Raw genomic sequence first — 23,176 nt, 5'->3', positions numbered from 1 at the left:
CTACATACTATGCCTTTAACCTTAATTTTGTACCGTTATTCCATCATTAGTGTAGCTATTTTAATGTCAAGTGCTTATCTAGGTCATATTCATACTATAACCCTGGTTTAGGTTTATTAAATGCAGCACGTGTGGAAACAGCAGGTACAGGAGTACAGGGCTTGACTCAGAGCCAAAATGGCGCACGTCGCATTTGCTTGTGCTGATGTCCCAAATGTTTCACTTGGACACCCTGCTCTGTCCTGAGAAGAGGAGATGGGACCCAGCCAGAACTGTCCAGCTATTATTATTCCACCACACAACGTCAACATTTGAAGAGTTCATTTGCAAAAACAGATGAGTGCCATCTTAAAAAGTCATCAGCGGACTGCATTTTACAGGGCATCTGACACACTGGGATATAGGAGGATGGAACAGCATCTGACACACTGGGATATAGGAGGATGGAATGGCATCTGACACACAGAGATATAGGAGGATGGAAATTCATCTGACACACAGGGATAGAGTAGGATGGGAGAACATATAACATACAGGGACATAAGAGGATGGAAGGGCCTGTGACACACAGGGATATAAAAGGACTGACTATATTTGGCATCCATTTTGGGTTTTTTTGGACGTTAGTGTACAATGATATTAAAATTTATATGGCAAAAGTTTTTAATCCAGATGCCCTCATCATGTAGTCCTTACTAGTCATCTCATTTATTTATTTACTACAAGGTTATATAGTTCAAATTGTCTTGCTGATAATCTTAATCAATCATCATTTGACTTGTAGGTATGACTTTATCGAGATCCGAGATGGGACTTTGGAAAATGCAGATGTTTTGGGGCGTCACTGTAGCAACATCGCTCCTCCTCCAATCATCTCGTCTGGACCTGCTCTGCAAATCCGTTTTGTGTCTGACTATGCCCACCAGGGGGCAGGCTTCTCTCTGCGCTACGAGATTTACAAAACTGGTAAGAATCTCTCTCCTCATTTTTACTTTGCTACATGTTAATAACTAACATGCTAAGGCTAACTATTGTATAATTGCTGTTTATTTTTGAGTTGAAAACGTGAATCGTTTGGTGTGATCATTTAGCTATAACTCCAGCTCCTCCAGTGGGAGGAGGAGCTGGAGGCTGATTTCACATTACATCAATACTAGGATTAGGCCAGGGCTAGACCAGGACTATAGCTGGAATAGGACAGGTCTAGAACAGGACTAAACCTAGAATCAAGTCTACATTAGGCCTAAACCAGGGCTAAACCAGGACAGACCCAGGGTTAGACCAGGGCTAGACCAGGGCTAGATCAGGGCTAGACTAGGGCTAGAGCAGGACTAGACCAGTACTCGAACAGGGCTAGAACATGACTAAACCTAGAACCAAGCCAAGTCTAAAACAGGACTTAACCAGAGTTAAACCTGGACTTGACCAGGACTAGAATAGGACTAAATCCGGACTAAACTCGGATTAAACCATGGTCATACCAGGAGTAGACCAGGTCTAGACCAGGTCTAGACCAGGTCTAGATCAGGACTGAACCTGGTTGAATCATGGCTAAACCAGGACTAAATCAGGACACAGTTTGAAATCAGCCAATACAATACATGTGTGAATGAAACAAATCAACTCCAGATATTATTTAAATGGAATCAACATTACAAGTAAAAGCTCAAAAAGTAGATTTTAAAACCGGTTTAGCAGAACATGCCCCTTATATTCTCAGCTATTTTCTATAGAACCCATGGCCCCGCAGAGGAAGTGCATGTAACAGTCAATTTAAACTGCATTCCTGTCGAGTTTTAAGGCGGATCTGAAAAACTATAAAAATCGTCTGGTTTGTTTATGCTGCAAAAGTGCCTAGTGTGGTGTGAACAGTGCTGCTGCGTTAGCTTGAGTGATCACAAGTTCTGGGTCATTAACAAGGCACGCTATAGGAAGTGCCTAAAACATTAACTCCAAGGAGAGTCACAAAGGAGGCTTGCTTTGTTCATGCTAATAAAGTTTAGGCTACTTTGAACAGGAAGTTGCAGGGAATCAAGAGATAAATTTGATCTTCTTTAAAAGCACTTTACCTGATTTATACCATCTTAAAAATGTGAAAAACATAACTAATTCATTTTAACCGGTTTGCAGTGGTTCAAAGTTATTCCTCACTTAACTTATGCATTCAGAGCATTCTAATGATTCACTGCACTGAGTTTATAAGCGCTTTTCTTAGCTTTCAGAGACTAGAGTGGAGTTTTGTTGTCCCACTATAGCTAACAACAACTAGTATGCCAATATGCACTACCTGATTCCTAACACTTTATAATTAGATACAGACAGTACACAGTGGGCTTTGACCTCAAGAGCTATTTGAGATCAAAATACCGGGGCAAGACACATTTTGCTTAAAATACATGGGGAAAATTTGATGTAGGATCAAGTTGTCATGAACTTTCTCTATTGCCATGGTTGATTTGGGGATTTTGTGAATTTGGAAAATCCACAAACTTTGAATTTTGTCATTTATGATAGCGATTATGTCCATTTATTTGAACAATACTGGATTATAGGAGTATTTAGTGGCCAATTTTAGTCATCTTTGTTTTATATTTTATCCAGGTTTGGGGCAGGTAGCATGATTGCAGCTGGCTAAATTAGCCATTTAGCCAAGTGAGTATAAACAGATTACTGTGTAGCTAAGTCAGAGTAAGCTACTAAAACCATTTAAGTAGATTAGCTAGCTTGGTTTAGTGCTTTAGCCACATTGCAGCCACAGCTAACAGCTAATTAAAGGCTTAGTTTTGTGGTTTAAAGAAGGTCTGCTAGGAAAGATACATGGTTAAATTTAATTATTTTTCTTATATTTTATATAATGGTCCTAATAAAATGGTAAAGGTATTTTGCAATTATAGAACTTAAAAATGCATTGAAAATCTGGAACTGGAACTCTAAACCAGGGCTAAACCAGGTTTAAACCAGGACTAAATCAGGACTAAACCAGGACTAAACCAGGACCAAACTAAGACTGAACCAGGTCAAAGGTCAAAACTAAATCGGGACTAAACAGGGACTAAACAGGGACTAAAACAAGACTAAACTGGGACTAAACTGGGACTAAACTGGGACTAAACTGGGACTAAACTGGGACTAAACTTTCTGGAGTTATTTATTTTTTTTTTTTACTTTAGATTCAAATCCTTAATACAATAAAACATCATACATTTTTACTTCACCAAAACTAAGAATAAATGTGGTATTCATGTCTTCATTTTGTTGCTCCAGCCAGCTCCTCTACACTAAATGCTATACACAGATGTAGGTGCTACCATGATCTACGGGGCTCTAAAGTGACCAAAAAGGGCAAAGTTCAAGCACTATCTCAGGGATTTATGGGTAAGTGCGTAAAGTGACTGGTATTTTTCTCAAGGCTGCATCTGTAGTGCACTTTGCAGGTGAGGTCATAAAGTCTATATTTGTTTTAGAGCATCAGGGAGACAGAGCTAGTGATAGCATTAGACTCCAGCTGTCATTCAGTAGTGTTTATGTTAAAAGTTTAGTCCTGGTTAAACCTGGGTTAGACATGTTTTAGTCCCGGTTTGAACTTGGTTTAGACCTGTTGACATCTTACTTGGATCTTAAATTAGACTATGCGTAATCTTGGTCCTCCCTGGTTTAGTTCTCTGATAAACCTGGTTTAGTCCCAGTTTAGTTTCTATTTAGATCTGCTTTATGTCCAATCAATGAGGTGCTATTTTACCAATTAAGATATTTAAATTATTTGAATATAAAAACATTCACAGAAAATATTGCAAATCTCTGATCTGGTTTAGAACTACCATAGACCCGGTTTACTCATTGTTTAAACCTGCTTTAGACCTAGTATAGTCCTGCTTGGTCCTGGATTCAACCTAATTTAGACATAATAAGAGTTTAGACCTGCTTTGGACCTGGTTTAGTTCTACTTTAGTACTGATTTAGACCTTATAGTGAATTAAAAATGCTTAAAAGATTAATTTAAACTCCTTGTGATAAATTACAGTAGACCCTAATGAAACAAAATTAATAATTACATTTTATAAACATGGAAATACCACATACTTACAATTCAAAAACTTCAGTCTTATACATTTTAAATGTACAGCCAACTTATTTCTGTTTTAGGTGACTGTATTAAAACAATGATATAAACTTAACATAAAATAGTTTAGTCTTGTCTGATGGTTGAAGTGTGCACAGGTCATATTGTGTCCAGTATATTAGTTTTAGAGTGCAGTGGAGTAATAGCTGGGGGTAGCGTAACGTTAGCCTTGAGCTAGTCTTCAGATTTATGTTTATGGGAGCTCACGGGTGATTGTCCCTGAGATTGTAGCACTTTTTCAGCTGAATGTTTCACAAGGAAATGGAAGGACAGCGCCGCAGTGTTGGTTACTGTCAGAGGAGGATAAACTTTGAAAAGACCAGGATGAGAAATGTGTCAACGGGAAGTATTCATTTTAGCTAACCTCCCAACACAAATGGTTGTGTTAAATTGAAGAAAATGATTTAGCTAACAAAGGATTGCAATACCACAAATACTAAATACAAATTTAAATGTTGACAATGTCGCTTTTTTTTTCATTTTGAAAAAAAATGAAAAACATGCATCTTTACTCTGAGTAGGCGTACATCTTCACAAACCTGACTTGGTCTGGAGGAGGGCCTCTTCCATTTTGTTTCCATGGTAATGATCCTTTGAATATAATATTAAACCAGGTCTAAATACCAGGTAATCCCTGATACTAGAGCTGAACCTGGACTAAACCAGGTCTAAGCCAGGAAAACACCAGAACTAAAAACCAAAGCTAAACCAGGGTTTAACTAAAGCTTGACCAGGTCTAAGCCAGGTCTAAGACAAGTTTAAAACAGGTCTAAGTGAGGTCTGAACCTGGACTGAACCAGAACTGAACCTGGACCGAACCAGGACCAAACCAGGACTGAACCAGGACTCAACCAGGACTCAACCAGGACTGAACCAGGACTGAACCAAGACTGAACCAGTGCGAAACCAGCGCTAAACCAGATCTAATATTTCTTTTACTTTACCACTCTCTGTCAGCCATATTGGAGTGACCGATAGTGCAGAGATGGTGTAGATGGGACAGGAGATGGGTGCCGTTGCCATGGTTTTAACAAGAGCTCAATATAAACTCATTTTTCTGGGAGAAGGTGTCAAAAGTGTGTGTGGGTGGCTATACTCTGCTTGTTGTGCCAGATTAGCTCTATATGTCTGTAAGTGTGTTCTGTGTGTGGGAGGAGAGGAGCGGGTGCACTGTAAAAATACATCATGTGACATAAGGAGGTAATAAGAGATTGTTGTTTGTATCATGTCATGCTGATTTTTTTTTTTTTTTTTTAAATATTATTCTGAACAAATTATTATAAGATTGAAGTTTATAGTTAATATTTTGTCACTTTTTACTGTGCTTGTTCATTTACATATAAAATAAGGTACATAATTCAAAACGACCAATTGTGCTTGCATCTGCTCTTTACAGTTATAATTTATAAAATTTTCGGATTATATTGTGCGCATTTTTAATCACAATATTCAACAACTTAATAAAAGAAACAAGTCCGCTGAGTTCTGAGTTTGAAAACTATGGTGTCAAATAGGAACTGACGTCGCTGTAACGTCGCCGTGGAATTGGCCCCTCCTATGGATAGCTGCAGAACACACTAGTGAGTAGTAAATCGTACATGCATCACTGATTACCAGTGGCAGTGAAAAATGGCAATATGATATCTTTAAAATAAGCAATTAAAGATCTTTGTGTATTGCTTTTCCAGTTAGTTTGACTTGAATGGGTTAGTAGTTTTACAGTGCATATGCAAATAAGTGTATACATAAGATAACAGTGTTGGTAAATGCCTAGTATGTAGGCTGAGCTGAAGGGTTACATGGTAATTACGACCAGTGTTTGTGTTCAACATTAGGGCTGCAATCCAATCCAAATCACAATTTGAACGGACACAATTAACAAATCAGAAAATCCCGTCATTTCCTCCAAACAACCAAAATCTCCTGTCTTATTCTACATATAAACTGCTAACCCTGTATTTAAGATCTGTACTAACATGTTGAAATGTGAGTCTTGTATTAGTTTCTCATGCTTTTTTGTCGATTCTTCTGGACATGTTTAAAATGTGAACTTCAATCACGAAACTAATCTAATTTGTCTGAAAAAACACAGTTAGTTAAATTACATTGCCAGAGCATTCAGTTTGTAAAAAAATATGTTAAAGCTGCATTATATCACTTTTCTGGGTGAGGGTCTGTCACCTGCTGTCTCCATGGAAATGTTATGGCTTTGCCTGGAATGTTCCACAGTTTGGCATTAAACTTTTCTATCTTACATTTATTAAATCACAAGCATTTTTTATGCCATAATAAGTTGAAAAACGAGTGAGTGAACAGTGAGTGAGGTTGCCTCTCCAGAGATCTGACTTAGTGGTATCATCTGGAGATATCTGGAGATATGTTTAAAGCCATACTGTGAACAATTTTTAGCAAAGCAATATCATATTGATAGAGACAAGCAAGTTGGGCAGTGCAGCTTTAAAAACAGTTCAATATATACTAAAATATATGAACAGTGTACTAGAGATGCACAAGTACTGCTGTCAAATCCAAATGCCATTAGATTGGGTATGAATCAGGTGTTGGCTGTGTGACATCGGTTCAGCCAATGTCCTGGTTGGGCCTTTAACTGAATGTCATTTATTTACAGGCAATTTTTTTGTTGAATGTTTCATACAGAGCTGTGCAACAGGTTGGATCCATTTTGTATTAAGGGGCGACAGTGGCTCAGTGGTTAGAGTGTTGGTTCCCCCAACCCGAAGGTCGGAGGATCGAGTCCTGCTCAGACCAAGTTCTGTCGTTGTGTCCTTAGGCAAGACACTTCACCCACATTGCCTAGTATGAAAGTGGTGTGTGCGTGAATGATAGGTGGCGGTCGGAGGGGCCGGTGGTGCAGATTGGCAGCCTCGCTTCTGTCAGTCTCCCCAGGGCAGCTGTGGCTACAATAGTAGCTTACCATCACCAAGTGTGGAAATGAATGAATAATGACTATGTAGCGCTTTGAGAGGCTTTGACAAGCCTGTAAAGCGCATTACAAGTGTAAGGCATTATTATTATTATTTACTGTGTTTCAAATGCCCTTTTCATTCCCTACACTAGTATTGTTTAATATTAGTCATTAAAAGATACCAAATGCCAAAGTATTGATACCTTCGGGACTGAAAAAGCCAAATTGCTGCATCCCTACTATGTAGCTCCAATAAGTTACATTAACCAAAATAAAAATCAAGTCATAGATATGTTTTGCAGTGAAGCTTTCTCAAAACACCAAATCTGACACAAACCTCGTGAGGCAAGAACCTGGCAATGCCTGGTGGGCAAACAGATCTGAAACTGGTGCAAAATACGCCATAAAAACCATTACAATTAAAATCCAAAACAAGCAAAAACTAAGTTAGATAAAACGTTGCCTCGAGAAAATTTGTAACAATTTTCAAAATGTTTCTAGCAGTTAGTATTTCCTTAAATGTTGGTTGGGGTACAATTCCTATGCCTCCTAGTTTATGCTGTGATTTTATATAATATATATATTTTTTGAATATACTATTTACAAACTGCCTGAGTTGCAATTGTAGCATTTAGATCTCAATTAATTGTGATATTTGTATTGGCTTATAGGTTTTAAGCCAGATGCCCTACCATTCTATTTATCCAAAACTGGGACTGCCACAAAGTAAACTGGCTTTTAACATTTGGAATCTTATCTTGCATGTTTTTGAGTAGGCTATTTGCAGATTTCCTAATAGAATCACCATGTTTTGACTTGTAATTAACTTGAGTAGCTCCTAGCATGTTATTTGGGTTGTGTTCTCAAACTTTAAACATATTAAGACCAAAAGGTTGTGTGTTGTTATGTAAATGTGCTAGTGTGTGTGTGTGTGTGTGTGGTGTGTGTGTGTGGGTGTGTTTGTGTGGGGGGGGGGGGGGGGGGGGGTTGGTGTGTGTGTGTCTGTGTGTGTTTTTAAAGGGTGCGTCCCCACTTTGATAGCAATCTCTGGACACAGCTACGAGGTGTGTGCTAGTCCTGCTTCTGTGCGATTTTAAACAGCTGGGAGTTATTTGACAATCTATTTTTAGACTGAAAATTCTGTTCATAGTGCAAATTTTAACCAGAACATTTGAGATAAGACTGAAATCTGAACTGTTACACTAATCCAAGAATCCTATGCATTTCATAACATGTTTGTAGAGGTCTAAACTACTGGGTTAGCAGCTTTCACACAGAATAAGACCCCAGGGAGACACAGGGTCTCAAAGAGTGCTAAAGGACTAGACCAAGACCCAACCAGGGCCAAACCAGGACAGAACCAGGACCGAACCAGGGCCAAACCAGATCTATTGAACTTTGACTAAACCAGGGCTAAACCAGGACCCAACCGGGACTAAATCAAGACCAAACCAAGTCTAAAGTTTAAATAATTTCTGCCGTTGAGAGTTAGCCAATTTTGGCCTTTTAAATTTCTATTTTGTCTTAAATTTCATTTTGGTTCACTGTTGCAGCCCCACCCACCTTTCTCTAAATTGCATTTCTTTGTTATTGTTTTTGTCCATTCAATGCGATTACATAAGCCACTCCAGGGACCTACATTTGGAGAAGCGTATCGACTGTGTGCAGGATACAGGACACAGCAAAGCTAATTATTTTGTGTGGTACGGCATCCATTTTGAGGACCCACCCCTCCCTTTTCTGTTGCTCTTGGGGGAAAAGAGGTCAAATACTGCCCCTAATAACAGTATCCAGCAACACATGGGTGCTGCAATTCATTATGGACCTTGATCTAGTGTAGGGATGTGCGTCAGGCCTGATTTAGTCCTAGTTTACTCCTGGCTTAGACCTGGCTTTGACCTGGTTTAGACCTGGCTTAGTCCTGGTTTAGTCCTGGTTTAGACGTGACTTTGATCTGGTTTAGACCTGTCTTAGCCCTGGTTTAGTCTTGGTTTAGTACTGGTTTAGTCCTGGCTTAGACCTGGTTTAGACCTGATTTAGACCTGGTTTAGACCTGGCTTAGTCCTGGTTTAGACCTAGCTTAGACCTGTTTTAGACCTGTCTTAGTCCTGGTTTAGTCCTGTTTTAGACCGAGTTTAGACCTGGCTTAGACCTGTCTTAGTCCCGGTTTAGTTCTGGTTTAGACCTGTTTTAGACCTGTCTTAGTCCTGGTTTAGTCCTGTCTTAGACCGAGTTTACACCTGGTTTAGACCTGTCTTAGTCCCAGCTTAGTGCTGGTTTAAACCTGGTTTAGACCTGGTTTCATCCTGTTTAGATCTAGTTTATACATGACATAGGCCTGGTTTAGTCCTGTTTTAGATCTGTGTTACACTTGACATTGTCGTGGTTTAGTTCATGTTTAGTCCTTGCTTGGACTTGGTTTTGCTCAATCTCAACTTGGTTTATTCATCCCCTATAATTTCTTAATTGGTGCAAGTTTAGACCAGGTTTTAGTTCTGGTTTAGACCTGGTTTAAACCACATTTAATCCACGTTTAGTCTTGGGTTAGACCTGGTTTTGGCCCAGTTCATCATGATCCTATCTCAAATAAATATAAATATTATTATATTCCTATGCTATGTTTTACCACCAAAAACAAAAATTCAAAATTCTAGTACTAAGATTTGCAACCACTCACCCAGATCTAGGATCCAACCAAAAATGTAAATAAATAATCTATCTAATAAGTCTATTCTACCTCAAATCTTGTACATTCATCTTTCAGCACAGATGCCCCCTACCCCCCTAGCCCCTCCTCTCTCTCTTATTGTGCCCTACTTTTGCCCCATGCATGCTTAACCCTTTATTCACCCTCCTCTATGACGCTGTTACCAGGGGCCAGGGGGGAAGACAACAGACTGCCCCATCACAGTGCACCAATCCTGGGTGTGCAGCGGAGGTTGAACCCTCAGACCACTCTGGGCATTGTCTGCTAGCATCTGAAAAGAAAATACTTAGGGGTGGTAGTGGTAGGAGTAGTAGTGGTGGTGGTCGTGGTAGTTGTGGTTGAGAAGGTAGTAGAAGCTGCAGAACTAGATAGCTTAATTGTATAGGTTAAGTAAAAGTAGTATTGGTAGTAATAAGTAGTAGTAGTAAATACTGCAGATGGATAGATTAGTTTAGTCCTGGTTTAAATTTGCTTTAGACCTGTTAGTCTTAAAATTTGGTCCTGGTTTAGTTCTGCAATTTAGTCCTCTTTCAGTTTAGACCTGTTTGATTCCTGGCTTAGTCCAGTTTCTGTTCAGGTTTAAATCCTGGCTGATGCATGGTGTAGTTCTCATTTAATCTTGGTTTAGTCCTACTGCAGTCTTGCTTTAGTCCTTGTTTAGTCGGAAGTTAGTTCTGGTTCAGCGTTGTTTTTTATGTCTGGTTCAGTCCCGGTTCAGTCCCGGTTCAGTCCTGTTTCAGTCCTGTTTAGTTTTAGATTTTCCTCCTATTTGTTATCTTATAATCAGTCTTTTGTTGATGTTTTTTAATGTTTTTTTATGAATTGATGGACTGGACAAAATTGAAAAAGAAAAAAAAAGTATATATATATATATATATATATATATATATATATATATATATATATATATATATTTATTTATTTATTTATTTATATTTATTTTTTTCTATATTTTTTTTCCTTACTAACCCATTTAAAATTCCCATTTAGTTAGTAGGATTCACTCCATCCTTCCTTGGTCCTTGTCACTTCACTTTAACAACACATAGGTTTGAAGAGCACCTCCTACTGGCATCCTGGGGTCACGGCGGGGTCATGGCTAGCGGCGTCGTTCCCCCACCCATTTTAAAGTAAAAAACAAGATTAGCTTCTGATGCTATCTTGCTGATTGGACAGATTTTGTTGGAGCCGATTGGTTGAGGATGTGCGCAGCTTGTTTTTTCCAGGAAGCTGCAAGCTGGAAGTTGCACAACGCTAATAAAAAAATAAATAAATGAAGGTAAATGAGATGATGAGTATTTAAAATGGAGTCACAGAAATCAACAGCCTGGTACAGTTTTATACAGAGAATTTTTATGTAGAAAACAAATGGAAAATAATCAGGTACTAGTAGTAACTAAAAGGGATGCACAATTGTTGATTTGGATATCGGCTTCCAAATATCGGTTCAGCCGATATCCTAGTTGGAGATCTACATTGTTTTCATGAGACTATTTGCTGGTTGTCGGCCCAGAAATTTTCAGAATGTTTAAACTGTTATTTATACTCTTCTGTAATTACTTGAGAAATAAATAACAGCTACATGACACATTTGGATCAGTTTGGTCTTATTTTATTTTCCTTTTTTTTTTTTTTAAGTAATACAAGCTGTTTTCAGTCTTTGCATTGTATTGGCTGATATCGCTATTGGCAGATACTTAAAGCTTTAGTATTGGGATCGGGATCAGAACTGAAAAAGCTGAATCGGTGTGTCTCTATTAGCTAGCAGTTTACAAAGATATGTTCCTCCCTCTCTCAGTCTCGTCTTTCTCTCTTCAGTGCCTCTTTCACCTCACTCTCCCTCCCTCTCTTTTTCTCCTTTCTTCTTCTCTCATCTCTCTCTCTTTCTCATTCTCTGTCTCTCTCCCTCCCTCTTTTTGTCCCTCCCTTCTATTTTCTCACCCCTTTTCTGTTTCTCTCTATCCTTTCTTGTTCTCCCCTCTATTTCTCTGTCCCAGATCTGTTGTGTTTATATTTCTTTCCTTCTCTTCGCCTCTCTAAGCATCTGTTTTATTTCTTTCTTTCCCTCTATCTCCTGCGCTCTGTCCCAGGAGTGTTTGTGTTTTCTTTCTCTTTTCTTTCTCTCCCCCCCTTCTCTCTCTCCTTCTGTCCCAGTATTGTGTTTAAACCTGCTCCCCCATCTCTCTCTCCCCCCTCTCTTTTTCTCTATATTCTCCCCCTTTTCTCTCTGCCATCCTCTCTCTTTCTTTCTCTCTCTCTCTCTCTCTCTCTCTCTCTCCCCATTTTCTATTTATCATTTCTTCTCCTCTCTCTCTTTCAGGTTTACACAGGTGTAGACAGGTATACACAGGTGTAGACAGGTGAAGTGGGAGCAGACAGGTGTAGACAGAGGTGTAAACAGGTCTTGACAGGTGAAGCAGGAGGATTTCAGATTTGTGTCAAAAACAATGGCGCAGAAAAGGCTCTAATGAGGCCTAATGATTCAACTCATCACGATAAAGCTGACAGCAACTAGCATGCTAACACACGCTTTCTGATATTTAGTGCAGACAGTACACAGCATACTTATTTTGGCTTCAAGAGCTGCTCAGGCAATACATTTGTACTGGAGCAAGACACAATTTACTCAAATACATGGGGAAAAAAATGGTATGACAATATGACATTAAACTTCAAATTTTTTCAGAATTGTAATGTGAATTTTGGGACTAAAAATATACACATGGAAATATCTGCTTGAAGATGGCAGTTTTTTATGATAAACCATTTTCACTTTTTTATGTATTGATCACAAATTTGTATTTTATTTCATTTTGTTAAAACACATTACAATGGCTTTCAATGTTGATTTCCTGAACATAATCCAGTCAGAGCATTTTTTTTATTTGTTCCTCCAAAGTAGACTATATAACTCTCCTTTAAAAAACACTCACTGTGATCACTGAACATTACAAATGTGTCATTCTGGTTTTAAAAACTTTCAAGGGAAACTATTTGAAAAGTAAATCCTCTGTTGTACGTAGTAGTACTGGTAGTAGTAGTATCCGTACCACCTTGGGATTCTATCCTGACTGAACTAGACTTGGCATAATGCTTCTGGGGTAGGCAATGGAGATATGAAGATAGTGACAGGGCCATCCTCTTCTCCTTCTGCCCTCCTCTTCCTCCTCCTCTTCCTCCTTCCCCTCCTCCTCCCTCTCTCCTCAGACATGTACAGGGGTCTATGCCAGTGGAGTCTACCCAGCAACCCACCCCCCTCTCCCTCCTTCTCTCTCCACTGACACTCCCCCCACTATCACCCTGACCAAGTGTAGCCAGAAGACATGTCTCACCAAATGGCACATGTAAACAAGAAGATGGAGGTAGAAGAATGTTGTCAAATACTCCTGCTACTGCTACTACTACTACTACAACTACTACCGCTATTAAAGGTATACAAGAGGATAGGGGCAAGAGGATGGTGTCGAATGCTATTACTATTAAGACTACTATTACTGCAATTACTTGTACTGTTCCTGCTACTACTACTACCACCACCACTACTGCTACTTCTCTTGTTATCAAGATATACAGTATAAGAGGATAGGTGCAAAAGGATGGTATTGAACTACTACTTCAAGCACTGCTACTACTACTACTACTACTACTTTTCATGGGTTTCAATTTCCTGTTCTATGCAACAGTCTGAGGACATTTTCCCATTCAAAAATGTTATATTATATTTTTTGAAACTGATGATGCTACAATTACTAGGGCTTACACTGCAGAGAATAATATATTTTTCAATATATAGGTATTAAACTAATTATGCAGATTATATACATATTACCACCAAATTATTTGAAATTTGAAGAATAAAAAAAATAAATTCAAATACCAAGTTTTTAAAAGTCAATATTAGAATTCCGCTATATTAGAATTTGGCCAAACAGCTTTCTTCAGATGATTTTTCTAATGTATCTTCTTGCTACCTTTATTAATATTCACCCACTAGCATATTTTAAAATTAAGTAATCAAATAAACAATGGTATTTTTACCTTAACTGAAATGTCCTCCTGTGCCCTGGTGGTAACTACTATCATAAAAATATTTCATATGTAAAATCTTATGCTGACGATATTAGCATAGAAGCACCTTTACATTACATTATAACATGCTAACCACCTTCTCCACTAGTTCACTTGTCACAGCATTGCCTAAATACTTTAATAAGAACACAACATAAGTACTATGCCCCCAAATGCAGTAGTAGTAGTAGTAGTAGTAGTAGTAGTAGTAGTAGCAATAGTAGTTTAAGTATGTTTTCCTGCAAGCGCCATAGCAGTATCGCATATGCATGAGTGAGTCCTGATTAGTGCTCAGTCAATGAACAAGTTCAAAACAAGAGCCCCACCCTCTCCCAAAGCCTCTGCATCCCCCCTGGAGTTTAACAGAGCACTATTCAAATGCATCAGAGCCATTTTAATAATCCTTAAGTACTTTAAATCATGATTAATGAATACAACATTTTAGTATTTCTACACAATTCAACTTACAGTGGTCCTGTTAATGTACCTAAAGTGCATAGACCTAGTTTAGACTACTCATTTTACAGTTAATATGATTATATTAAGGGTTTTGCTAAAGATTTAACATTTTTACGCAGTTATTATTATTATTATTAAACAAAAATTTGGTTTAAATTTTCTTGTTACTTTGTTGGACAAATACAATAGTAAGAAAACATTTATTGTTTAATAATGTGTTATAATGTGTTTCGTGTGTAAATGGCCAAACTTTGGACAGAATTCTCCCTGTACCCTGATGTCATCATTGTGGGACTCTCTGAATAGAACTACTTCCTGTAATTTTCAACATATTTTTCAACTTTTCTTCACAACCTACTTCTTCATTGGTGAAAAAGTATAATTTATATTTTCAACATATTTTATCCCACCAAAGTAAATCAAAATTGGAGGATCACAAAAACCCATCATACGCACTTTAAATCTAAAATCTAGAAAAATCAGGAATGCATAGTAATGATTTATTTTCATATATTTTGAAGATGCACTATGCAGTGTGAGCCCAAAGCAGAGCATAATAATGTCCCAATTTTCAGTATTTATTTTCAAGAATATTTTGTGTGCGTGTGTAGGCAGTGAGTGCTTTGATGGTTGTGTGCGTGGGTGGCAGCCCCAGAGCTTGAGATGCGTTTTAACATCACATATTGGAGTTTAATGTATTCAGAGGCAAAAACAACACTCGAATGCAAATGGAACTACAGCCACCACAATGATTCAACATGCAAAGAGGAGACAGAGACACAATTCAAAACATTATGTGTTTTATGTACATTATGTATTCAAAATTATTAATAATGCAGCTCTGCCTACACTGATAACATGTATTAATCTTTGTTCTGAACACTGACGCTCGGTCTCTGTGAACCGAAATTGCATAGTTCCAAAAAGATCCTGTGCCTTTGCTGAGGCGCCTTTTCATTTCAAACCATCAGACAGAGAATCAGCCCGAGACTCTGAAATTGTCTCTAGATTTGAATAATTTTACTAGAAATTTGTGCATTTTATATAATCAAATGTGTCCACATTGGTTCATTTGTAATGTTGTGTTTCACTGTAAAAACCTGCACATAATGATTTTTCATACTGGTTTGGACTGTAGGAAACATCATGGACTGTACATGAGACATTTTATTGTATTTTATTTCTAATGTTAATGATGAACTGATAGTCTTATAATGTTATTGTAATGAAATGTGCATTTTAATGTGTGTTGACTTGCACAGGGAAAGTAACAGTAGCTAAATTTGGCACAAATCATCTTTTCTTTTGTAAGATTATTTAATTTGTACATGGACAAATAAAGAAAGAAAGAAAGAAAGAGAGAAACATTTCCATAAAGGCTTTATTCTTTATCTAGAATGTTCCACAGAATGGCATTAAACTTATCTATCTAGCATTTATTTCATTCCGGTTATATTTAGTGCTAAAAAAATCTTTGAAAAACCTGCAGTCTTAGCGGTGTCACCTCTCCACAGACCTGACCTACAACTTGACCTGATGGCGCCTTCATAGAAATACACTCACCTGAAGGATTATTAGGAACACCATACTAATATGGTGTTTGACCCCCTTTCGCCTTCAGAACTGCCTTAATTCTACGTGGCATTGATTGAACAAGGTGCTGAAAGCATTCTTTAGAAATGTTGGCCCATATTGATAGGATAACATCTTGCAGTTGATGGAGATTTGTGGGATGCACATCCAGGGCACGAAGCTCCCGTTCCACCTTTAGGTGAGTGTAGATAAGTATCATGCCCTACTGTGGAACTTTTCATGCCAGGCAATAACATCTCCATGGAGAGGAGCAGGACCCTCCTTCACAAAAAATGGGAATGGTAGTTTATGAGTAGATTATACAACTTGAACCTCAGTAGAAGATGTGGTAGTTGGTAGCACAATTGGCAGTAGTAGCAATAGATGGTAGTAGTATTAGCAGTAGCAGTAGTAGTAGCTGTAGACATAGTAATAACAGTAGTAGGCCTAGTAGTAGCAGCAATAATGCAGTGTAGGTATCCATATATCAATTTTTTCCGCTTATCCAGGGACAGGTTGCAGGGGCAGCAATCTAAGAAGGGACTCCCAGACTTCCCTCACCCCAGACACGTCCTCCAGCTCCTCCGATGGGACCCCAAGATGTTCCTAGGCCAGCTGAGAGACATTGTCCCTCCAGTGTGTCCTGGGTCTTCCCTGGGGCCTCCTGGTGGGACATACCCAGAACTCCTCCTCATGGAGGTATCCAGGAGGCGTCTGAAACAGATGCCTGAGCCCCTCACTGTATCTCTTAGCCACTCTGCGTATGTTGTATGTTGTCCTTTTGGTCATTAACCAAAGCTCATGACCACAGGTGAAGGTAGGAATGTAGCCTGACAGAGCTCAGCTCCTTTACCACAGCAGTCTGATACAGCAGAGTCTGCACCGATCAGCCTATCAATCTCATGCTCCATCCTTCCCTCACTCAAAACCCAGAGATACTTGAACTCCTCCACTTGAGGCAAGTCTCTCCATTCACTTGGAGAGGGCAAGCCACCTTTTTCCTGGCCCTGGCCTCAGATTTGGAGGAGCTGATTCTCATCCCAGCTGCTTCACACTCGGCTGAAAATCACTCCAGTGCATGCTGCAGGTCTTGGCTCGATGAAGCCATCAGGACAACATCATCTGCAAACAGCAGAGATGAGATCCTGTGGTTCCCGAACCTGACCAAAGGACACAGCGAAAGACATGATCGAATGCCTTCTCCAGATCCACAAAGCACATGTGGACTAGTTGGACAAACTCCCCTTAACCCTCGAGCACCTGATGGAGAGTGTACATACATGTGGAGTAGTGCACATACAAATAAAATGGTGGGAAAATTGTCAAAATTTCTTTCAGTATTTTCAAAAACACAATTTCATATTGATCCGTGTTGGGCTAACTTCAGGGTTTTTCCTCCTCTACTCCTGTGGCTGGGCTAACTTCAGTATCTCTCCCCCTCCTCTACTCCTATGGCCAGGCTAACTTCAGTGTCTCTCCTCCTCTGCTCCTGTGGCCGTGCTAACTTCAGTGTCTCTTCTCTTCCCTCCTCTGCTCCTGTGGCCGGGCTAACTTCAGTGTCTCTCCTCCTCCTCTGCTCCTGTGGTCGGGCTAACGTCAGTGTCTCTCCTCCTCCTCTGCTCCTGTGGCTGGTCTAACTTCAGTGTCTCTCTCCCTCCTCTGTTCCTGTGGCCGGGCTAACTTCAGTGTCTCTCCTCCTCTCCTCCCGTGGCTTGTCTAACTTTAGTTTCTCTCCTTCTCTGCTCCTGTGGCTGGTCTAACTTTAGTGTGTCTCCTCCTCCTCTGGGTTCTATTTTTACTCAAATGTGTTCATGTGATCTGCTGCTTTAAATACACACACACACACTTTATTAGCTCTTTGTTTAACTGCCTGTGTGTGAGGACGTGATAGTAAATTTGTAATTCCATTTTGATACTGAGGAATAGGTACGATATTGGTACTACAGCTATAATAAAAAGTCAATAAATGAACTACGTGCTGATTTTAGACGGCCCGCAGTAGTTTATACAGAACTGTTGACTTCCTCTCCCACCTCCACACGACAGACGACGTGCATTCCTGTTGGCACCAGGCCTTATTATCAGCCTCTATAAAAGGAGAGAGGGAGGAGGGAGAGGAGGAGAAGGTAAGGGGGAATAAGAAGGAAAGAGGACGAGAGAAGAAGGAGGGAGAGAGGACACAATTACATGAGAGTGGAGAGAGAAGAGAGGGAGAGAGGTGGGAGGGAGAGAGAGAAGGAAGAATAAAGTGAGAATGAGAGACGGTGAGGAGGGAGAGACAGGGAGAATGGGAGAGGGAGGTGCCTAGAAAGAGAGAGTGAGACAGAGGAAGGGGGAAAACACAAAGAAAGGGACAGAGAGAGGGGAGAAGAGGGGAGATAAATGGAGAGACTTCTGACCCCAATCAGCAGCAGCACAGAGAGAGAGAAAGAGAACGCCACAGAGAGAAAAGAGAGAGAGAGACACATGGAGAGACAGAGAAAGAGACAGAGACATGTCCATGACTCATCCACTTGGTCATATTTAACACTGGATTCAGTCTCTTACCTGTTCTCTGTATTTTTCAAAAATGGTACTGTTTGATCAGTTCTGTTTGGAGAATACATAAACCAAATATTTAGAAGTAGTAGTAATAGTAGTAGCAGCAGTAGTATTAGTTTAGGAGTGGCAGTAGTAATTGTCACCTGTCACCTGCTCATCTCCTTGGAAATATTATTCCTTTGAATGGGATGTTCCACAGTATGACATTACATTTATCTGGCATTTATTCAATTATACAGTAGGTGTTATTATTGCTCAAAAATACATAAAAAACATGCATTCTTACAGTGAGCGGACTCGCCTCTCCACAAATATGACCTGGAGGCGTCACCTGCTTGGAGAGTTAAGTTAAATGACATACTGTACATTTCAAGCAAAGGAATAACGTCTCCATGGAGACAAACAGGTAACTTTAACTTGGATTTACAGTTAGATTTTACAATAATTTCTTTACCTCCAAAATGTATCACAGAAACATGAATGAGCAATCTCCCCGGATCGTTTAAGAGCCTTAAGCACAGGTCTGTGACTCGCTGCATAAATCTGCATATGTAATGAAGAGAGATGCCCAGGGTACATTTAGAGTAGTTAGACCTGAGTCCCAGAGAGGACGGGAGAGCGGGGGGCAGAGGAGGAGAGGAAAGTGGAAGGGGGAGAGGAAGTGATGAAGAGGAGTGTGACAGAAAGGAGCAGAGAGAGGGAGTGGGGAGAGACAGAGAGAGGACACTAGAGAGGGCGAGAAAAGAGGGAGAAGGATAGGAAGGGGGGGAGAGAGGTTAAGAGAAAGGAGGAGAGAGTGAAGAAAAGAGGAAGAGGGGGGAATAAAGAGGAAGGTAAGAAAAGGGGGGAGTGAGAGAGGAAGAAGAAAAAGAGAAAGGAGGAGAGATAGAGAGAGAAGGCAGAGAGAGAGAGAAAATGGAACAAGAGAGATGGAAAGAGGGGTAGAGAAGAAGTGAGAAATGGATAACTGTCTTCTTTGAAATGAATGTAACTCTTAACCCCAGGGTCCGCACCTGATTGGTTACAAGTCTTGCGTAGTTATTTTGTTATTGTTGTCTTCAAATTCACTGAACTTTATTAAATCATTCGTCTTTTCATTCCCATCATGCACCATTCCTTTTGGCATCTTGAGCATTTGTGCATTTGTTCTCCACTACTGCTGTATTTTTATGAAACCAGGCTCAATGTTATCACGGTGTTGTGTCCTATTATGTGTCAGTGATGCATGGCTTTGTACAGCAACCTCCCCAAGAGCGATTAGATAGACCAATGATCTATAGAGTCTCATTTTATCGCTCAAACTGACCCGTTTCATCTATTATTTATTCCAAAATCTCTGACTCTGAAAGTCATCGGGTTTATGAATTTAATTTTAAGTTTTAATTTGTTGTGTGGTTGGATAAATATGAGAATGGAGCTTGTCATTAATAGAAATGATCAGAGAAAACATTTGTTGATTTGACTTTTGGATATCTTGTTTATAGGTGACATTTTGGTAATTCAAAAGATATAATATTTTTGTTTTGAACCGTCAATCGCTATGGCTATGATGCTCATTTTTAATCACCTGGAAACCCATGAATACTAGATGCTTAGAATGCATATGTGTGGAACTGGTTTATGGTTAATATCTCTGTAATCAATGGGCCTATCCAAATGCAAAACAAACAAAAATGTCTTCTCTGTCAGTTTAAATAAACAAAAGTGGATTTTTTTTTTTTTTTTGTACTGTATTGCCAAAAAGCTGTCACTCTTTTTGAAAGAAATCTCCAAAACCTCTGATCCACAAATGTTGAACCTTCTCATTATTTGTTTGGATTGGCTCCAAAAATTTGTCATATAAATTTTATGGTTTAAAGGTCTTCTGACAGCAATCGTGTATTTGGGGTTGAGTAATGGCATCACTTTCTGAAGATATTGTGAAAAAAATCATTTGACTTTTGTTTATTTAAACTGACAGCGAAGACCCTGAATATTGTGTCAGTTTTTGTTCCATGTGGATAGGTCCAGTGATCACAGAGATATTAACCATAAACCAGGTCAACGCATTTGCAGTCTGACAATTAGAATTTCACATGAACCCAAACTTTTTTTTTTCTTGTTTTTGTTTTTCCAGGTTCAGAGTTTTGCTTTCGTAACTTCAGCAGTCCGTCGGGAATGATCGAGTCTCCGGGTTTTCCTGACAAATACCCGCACAACCTGGAATGCTCGTACATGATTATAGCCCCTCCCCTCATGGACATCACACTCACCTTCATGACCTTTGACCTGGAGAACGACCCCCTGCAGGTGGGAGAGGGTGACTGCAAGTACGACTGGCTGGACGTGTGGGACGGCCTGCCACAGGGTAAGAAGGATGAGAACCTAAGACCATTGCTATAATGATATAGATTTCTTATTCTGACTTGGTTTGGTTTATCATAGTTTTACATCAGTTAAGGGGCAGTTGTGGGAAATGAGTAACAGGAAGTAGCAGTGACTTCTAAAACTGAATCCCTGCACCTACATCATCCAAAATACAGGGACAATTTACACACAAGGAAGGCATTTATGAAGGTATCATTTATTTTTATGCTGCGTTCATGAGTTTGTTGTAAACTTGGGGGAAATGTTTTTCTGAGTTGAAAAATGCACATGAACGCAGCTCAAGTCCTATGAAAGTCAGCCAAACCTTTTGCCTAACTTCCACAGCTGCTTTGTTCTCTTTCACTAAACGTTACAACATTTACAGGTTTAGAAAGTTGCCTGTTATCAGATCTGCGCATGAAAAATCCAACACTAGAACTGCTAGTTAATTAACAGTAACTAACTAAAGCAAACAAATAACATTTAGCTTTTGAGTAGGCCAACAGCAACAACTCTTACCTGTCTCAACCTCAACATTCATCTCAGAATCCCTAGTTCCTAAGATAAGCCTTTATTAGTCCCACAGTGGGGGAATTCCAGTATTATTCCAGTAAGGACCACATAAATACAGCAATCTAATCATAACATTGTGCAATGTAGACATGTTTTGGTGCTTGTTAACATTATTGTTTCTAGGTAACTGTTATGGAATTACCTCTGCATATGTCATATCTGCTGCCTGTGTCTAACCAGGAAGTCTGGTCTTCCTTAATCTTATTAATTCCTGATAATGAGCTAATGGGACACAAAGCATTCCTTAAACTATCTCACATTCTCCATTCACAAATCTGGACTTTTAAATTTCCTGCTCAGACATATTTAGTCTTTGAAGGTTTCCGACTTCCTGTATTTGTTTACAAGAAGGAAATACTTAACACTGCATCCTACCTCCTTAACAACATCCTTTCCTTATCTCCTTATTTCCTTCAACCTTAAAGGTTCAACTGAAAGTCTGGGATTGGGTTCTGGGTTTGTAGTTTGGACCAATAGGAAGCGAACATGAACTAAACCAGGTATAAACCAGGACAAAACCGGGACTTAAATAAAATTAAACCAGATCGAAACAAATTCTTAAACAGGTCTAAACTAGGACTAAACCAGATATAAAGAATGTAAAAACTAAGGCTAAAAGTGAACCAGACCAGTCTATATATAGACCATAAACTAATCAAACTGTCGTAACGGGTGAGTGTAGCGGACCAAAGGATGCAGACTCGGGGAATATTTACAGGATTTATTGTAATAATAGGACAATGTACAACCAGTGGGTGATCCGGAGGTGAGCAGGTACACAGGAAACACAGGCAGGGACCGAGGACATGAAGGGACCACAGGACGACAGGCAGACCAGACGGGCGTAGGGCAGAGCAGGCAGGAGACATCCAGGGCCAGAACATGGGAACACGGAACAGCCAGGAATGCAGGGACGACAGGAAGGTAGAGACACAACAGGGATGACGTGAACACGACAGGGAAGAAGTGAACACAACAATGATCCCGTGCTGAGTCTCCTCTCCCAGCTCCTTTTATGCCCAGCAGGCATGTTGATTGCACTGATGGGCTGCAGGTGCGCGCAGGAGGAGCCAGGAGCCCAGCCCAGATCTGGCAGGTGAGGGAGGGAAGGAGCACGCAGGGAGGAAAACCAGGAGTGGACACTGCGGATCATGACAGTACCCCCCCCAAGGGCCACCTCCTGGTGGCCCAAAAATTGATACGGGTGGGCGGAGGGGAGCCGGACGGAGGGCAAAAATGTCACTGGTGCGGGCCGGTAGACTGTCCAGAGGGGCAACAACGGTCCGGGGAACGGGCGGACGACACCACGAGGTCCCTCGACGGAAAGCTGAGTCCAGCGGAGCTGCGAGGGTCCCACCGAGGGGGCAGAGGACAAGAAGAGGTCCCTGGACGGAGCATGATGTTCAGTGGAGCTGCGACTGTCCTGACGAGGGAGCAGAGGACACGAGGCGGTCCCTGGACGGGAAACGGTGTCCAGCGGAGCTACCACGGTCCAGACAAGGTTCAGAAGGAACGAGGAGGTCCCTGGACGGGAAACGGTGTCCAGCGGAGCCACAACGGTCCAGGCGAGGAGCAGACAGGTTGGGAGTGGACCGGCTGGTGCAGGACGGCCAATGGGGAATAGGCCCGTGAACCGGAGACAAACAGGTAAGCAGGGTGGGCTGGTAGTCTTGTCCGATGACCCCGAGTCTGCTTGGTCCATAGTTGGCGGGATCGTTCTGTCGTAACGGGTGAGTGTAGCGGACCAAAGGATGCAGACTCGGGGAATATTTACAGGATTTATTGTAATAATAGGACAATGTACAACCAGTGGGTGATCCGGAGGTGAGCAGGTGAGCAGGAACACAGGAAACACAGGGACCGA

General features: G+C 40.3%; 1 protein-coding gene across 2 annotated transcripts in view; it reads left to right on the top strand.

Annotated features, from left to right (window-relative positions):
• Window positions 1-23,176, top strand: part of nrp2a (neuropilin 2a) — a 143,189-nt gene that overhangs the window by 40,661 nt on the left and 79,352 nt on the right. For both annotated transcript variants that reach the window (XM_033980416.2, XM_055227810.1), the window contains exons 3-4: window positions 785-966; window positions 20,510-20,740. In XM_033980416.2, coding sequence (XP_033836307.1) covers window positions 785-966; window positions 20,510-20,740 — 413 coding nt within the window. The remainder of the gene's footprint in view (window positions 1-784; window positions 967-20,509; window positions 20,741-23,176) is intronic.

This window comes from Periophthalmus magnuspinnatus, chromosome 2 (assembly GCF_009829125.3).
Source record: "Periophthalmus magnuspinnatus isolate fPerMag1 chromosome 2, fPerMag1.2.pri, whole genome shotgun sequence".
Lineage (NCBI taxonomy): Eukaryota > Metazoa > Chordata > Actinopteri > Gobiiformes > Gobiidae > Periophthalmus > Periophthalmus magnuspinnatus.
The sequence above is the reverse complement of the archived record's forward strand: the minus strand, read 5'-3'. Positions and strand labels throughout refer to the sequence as shown.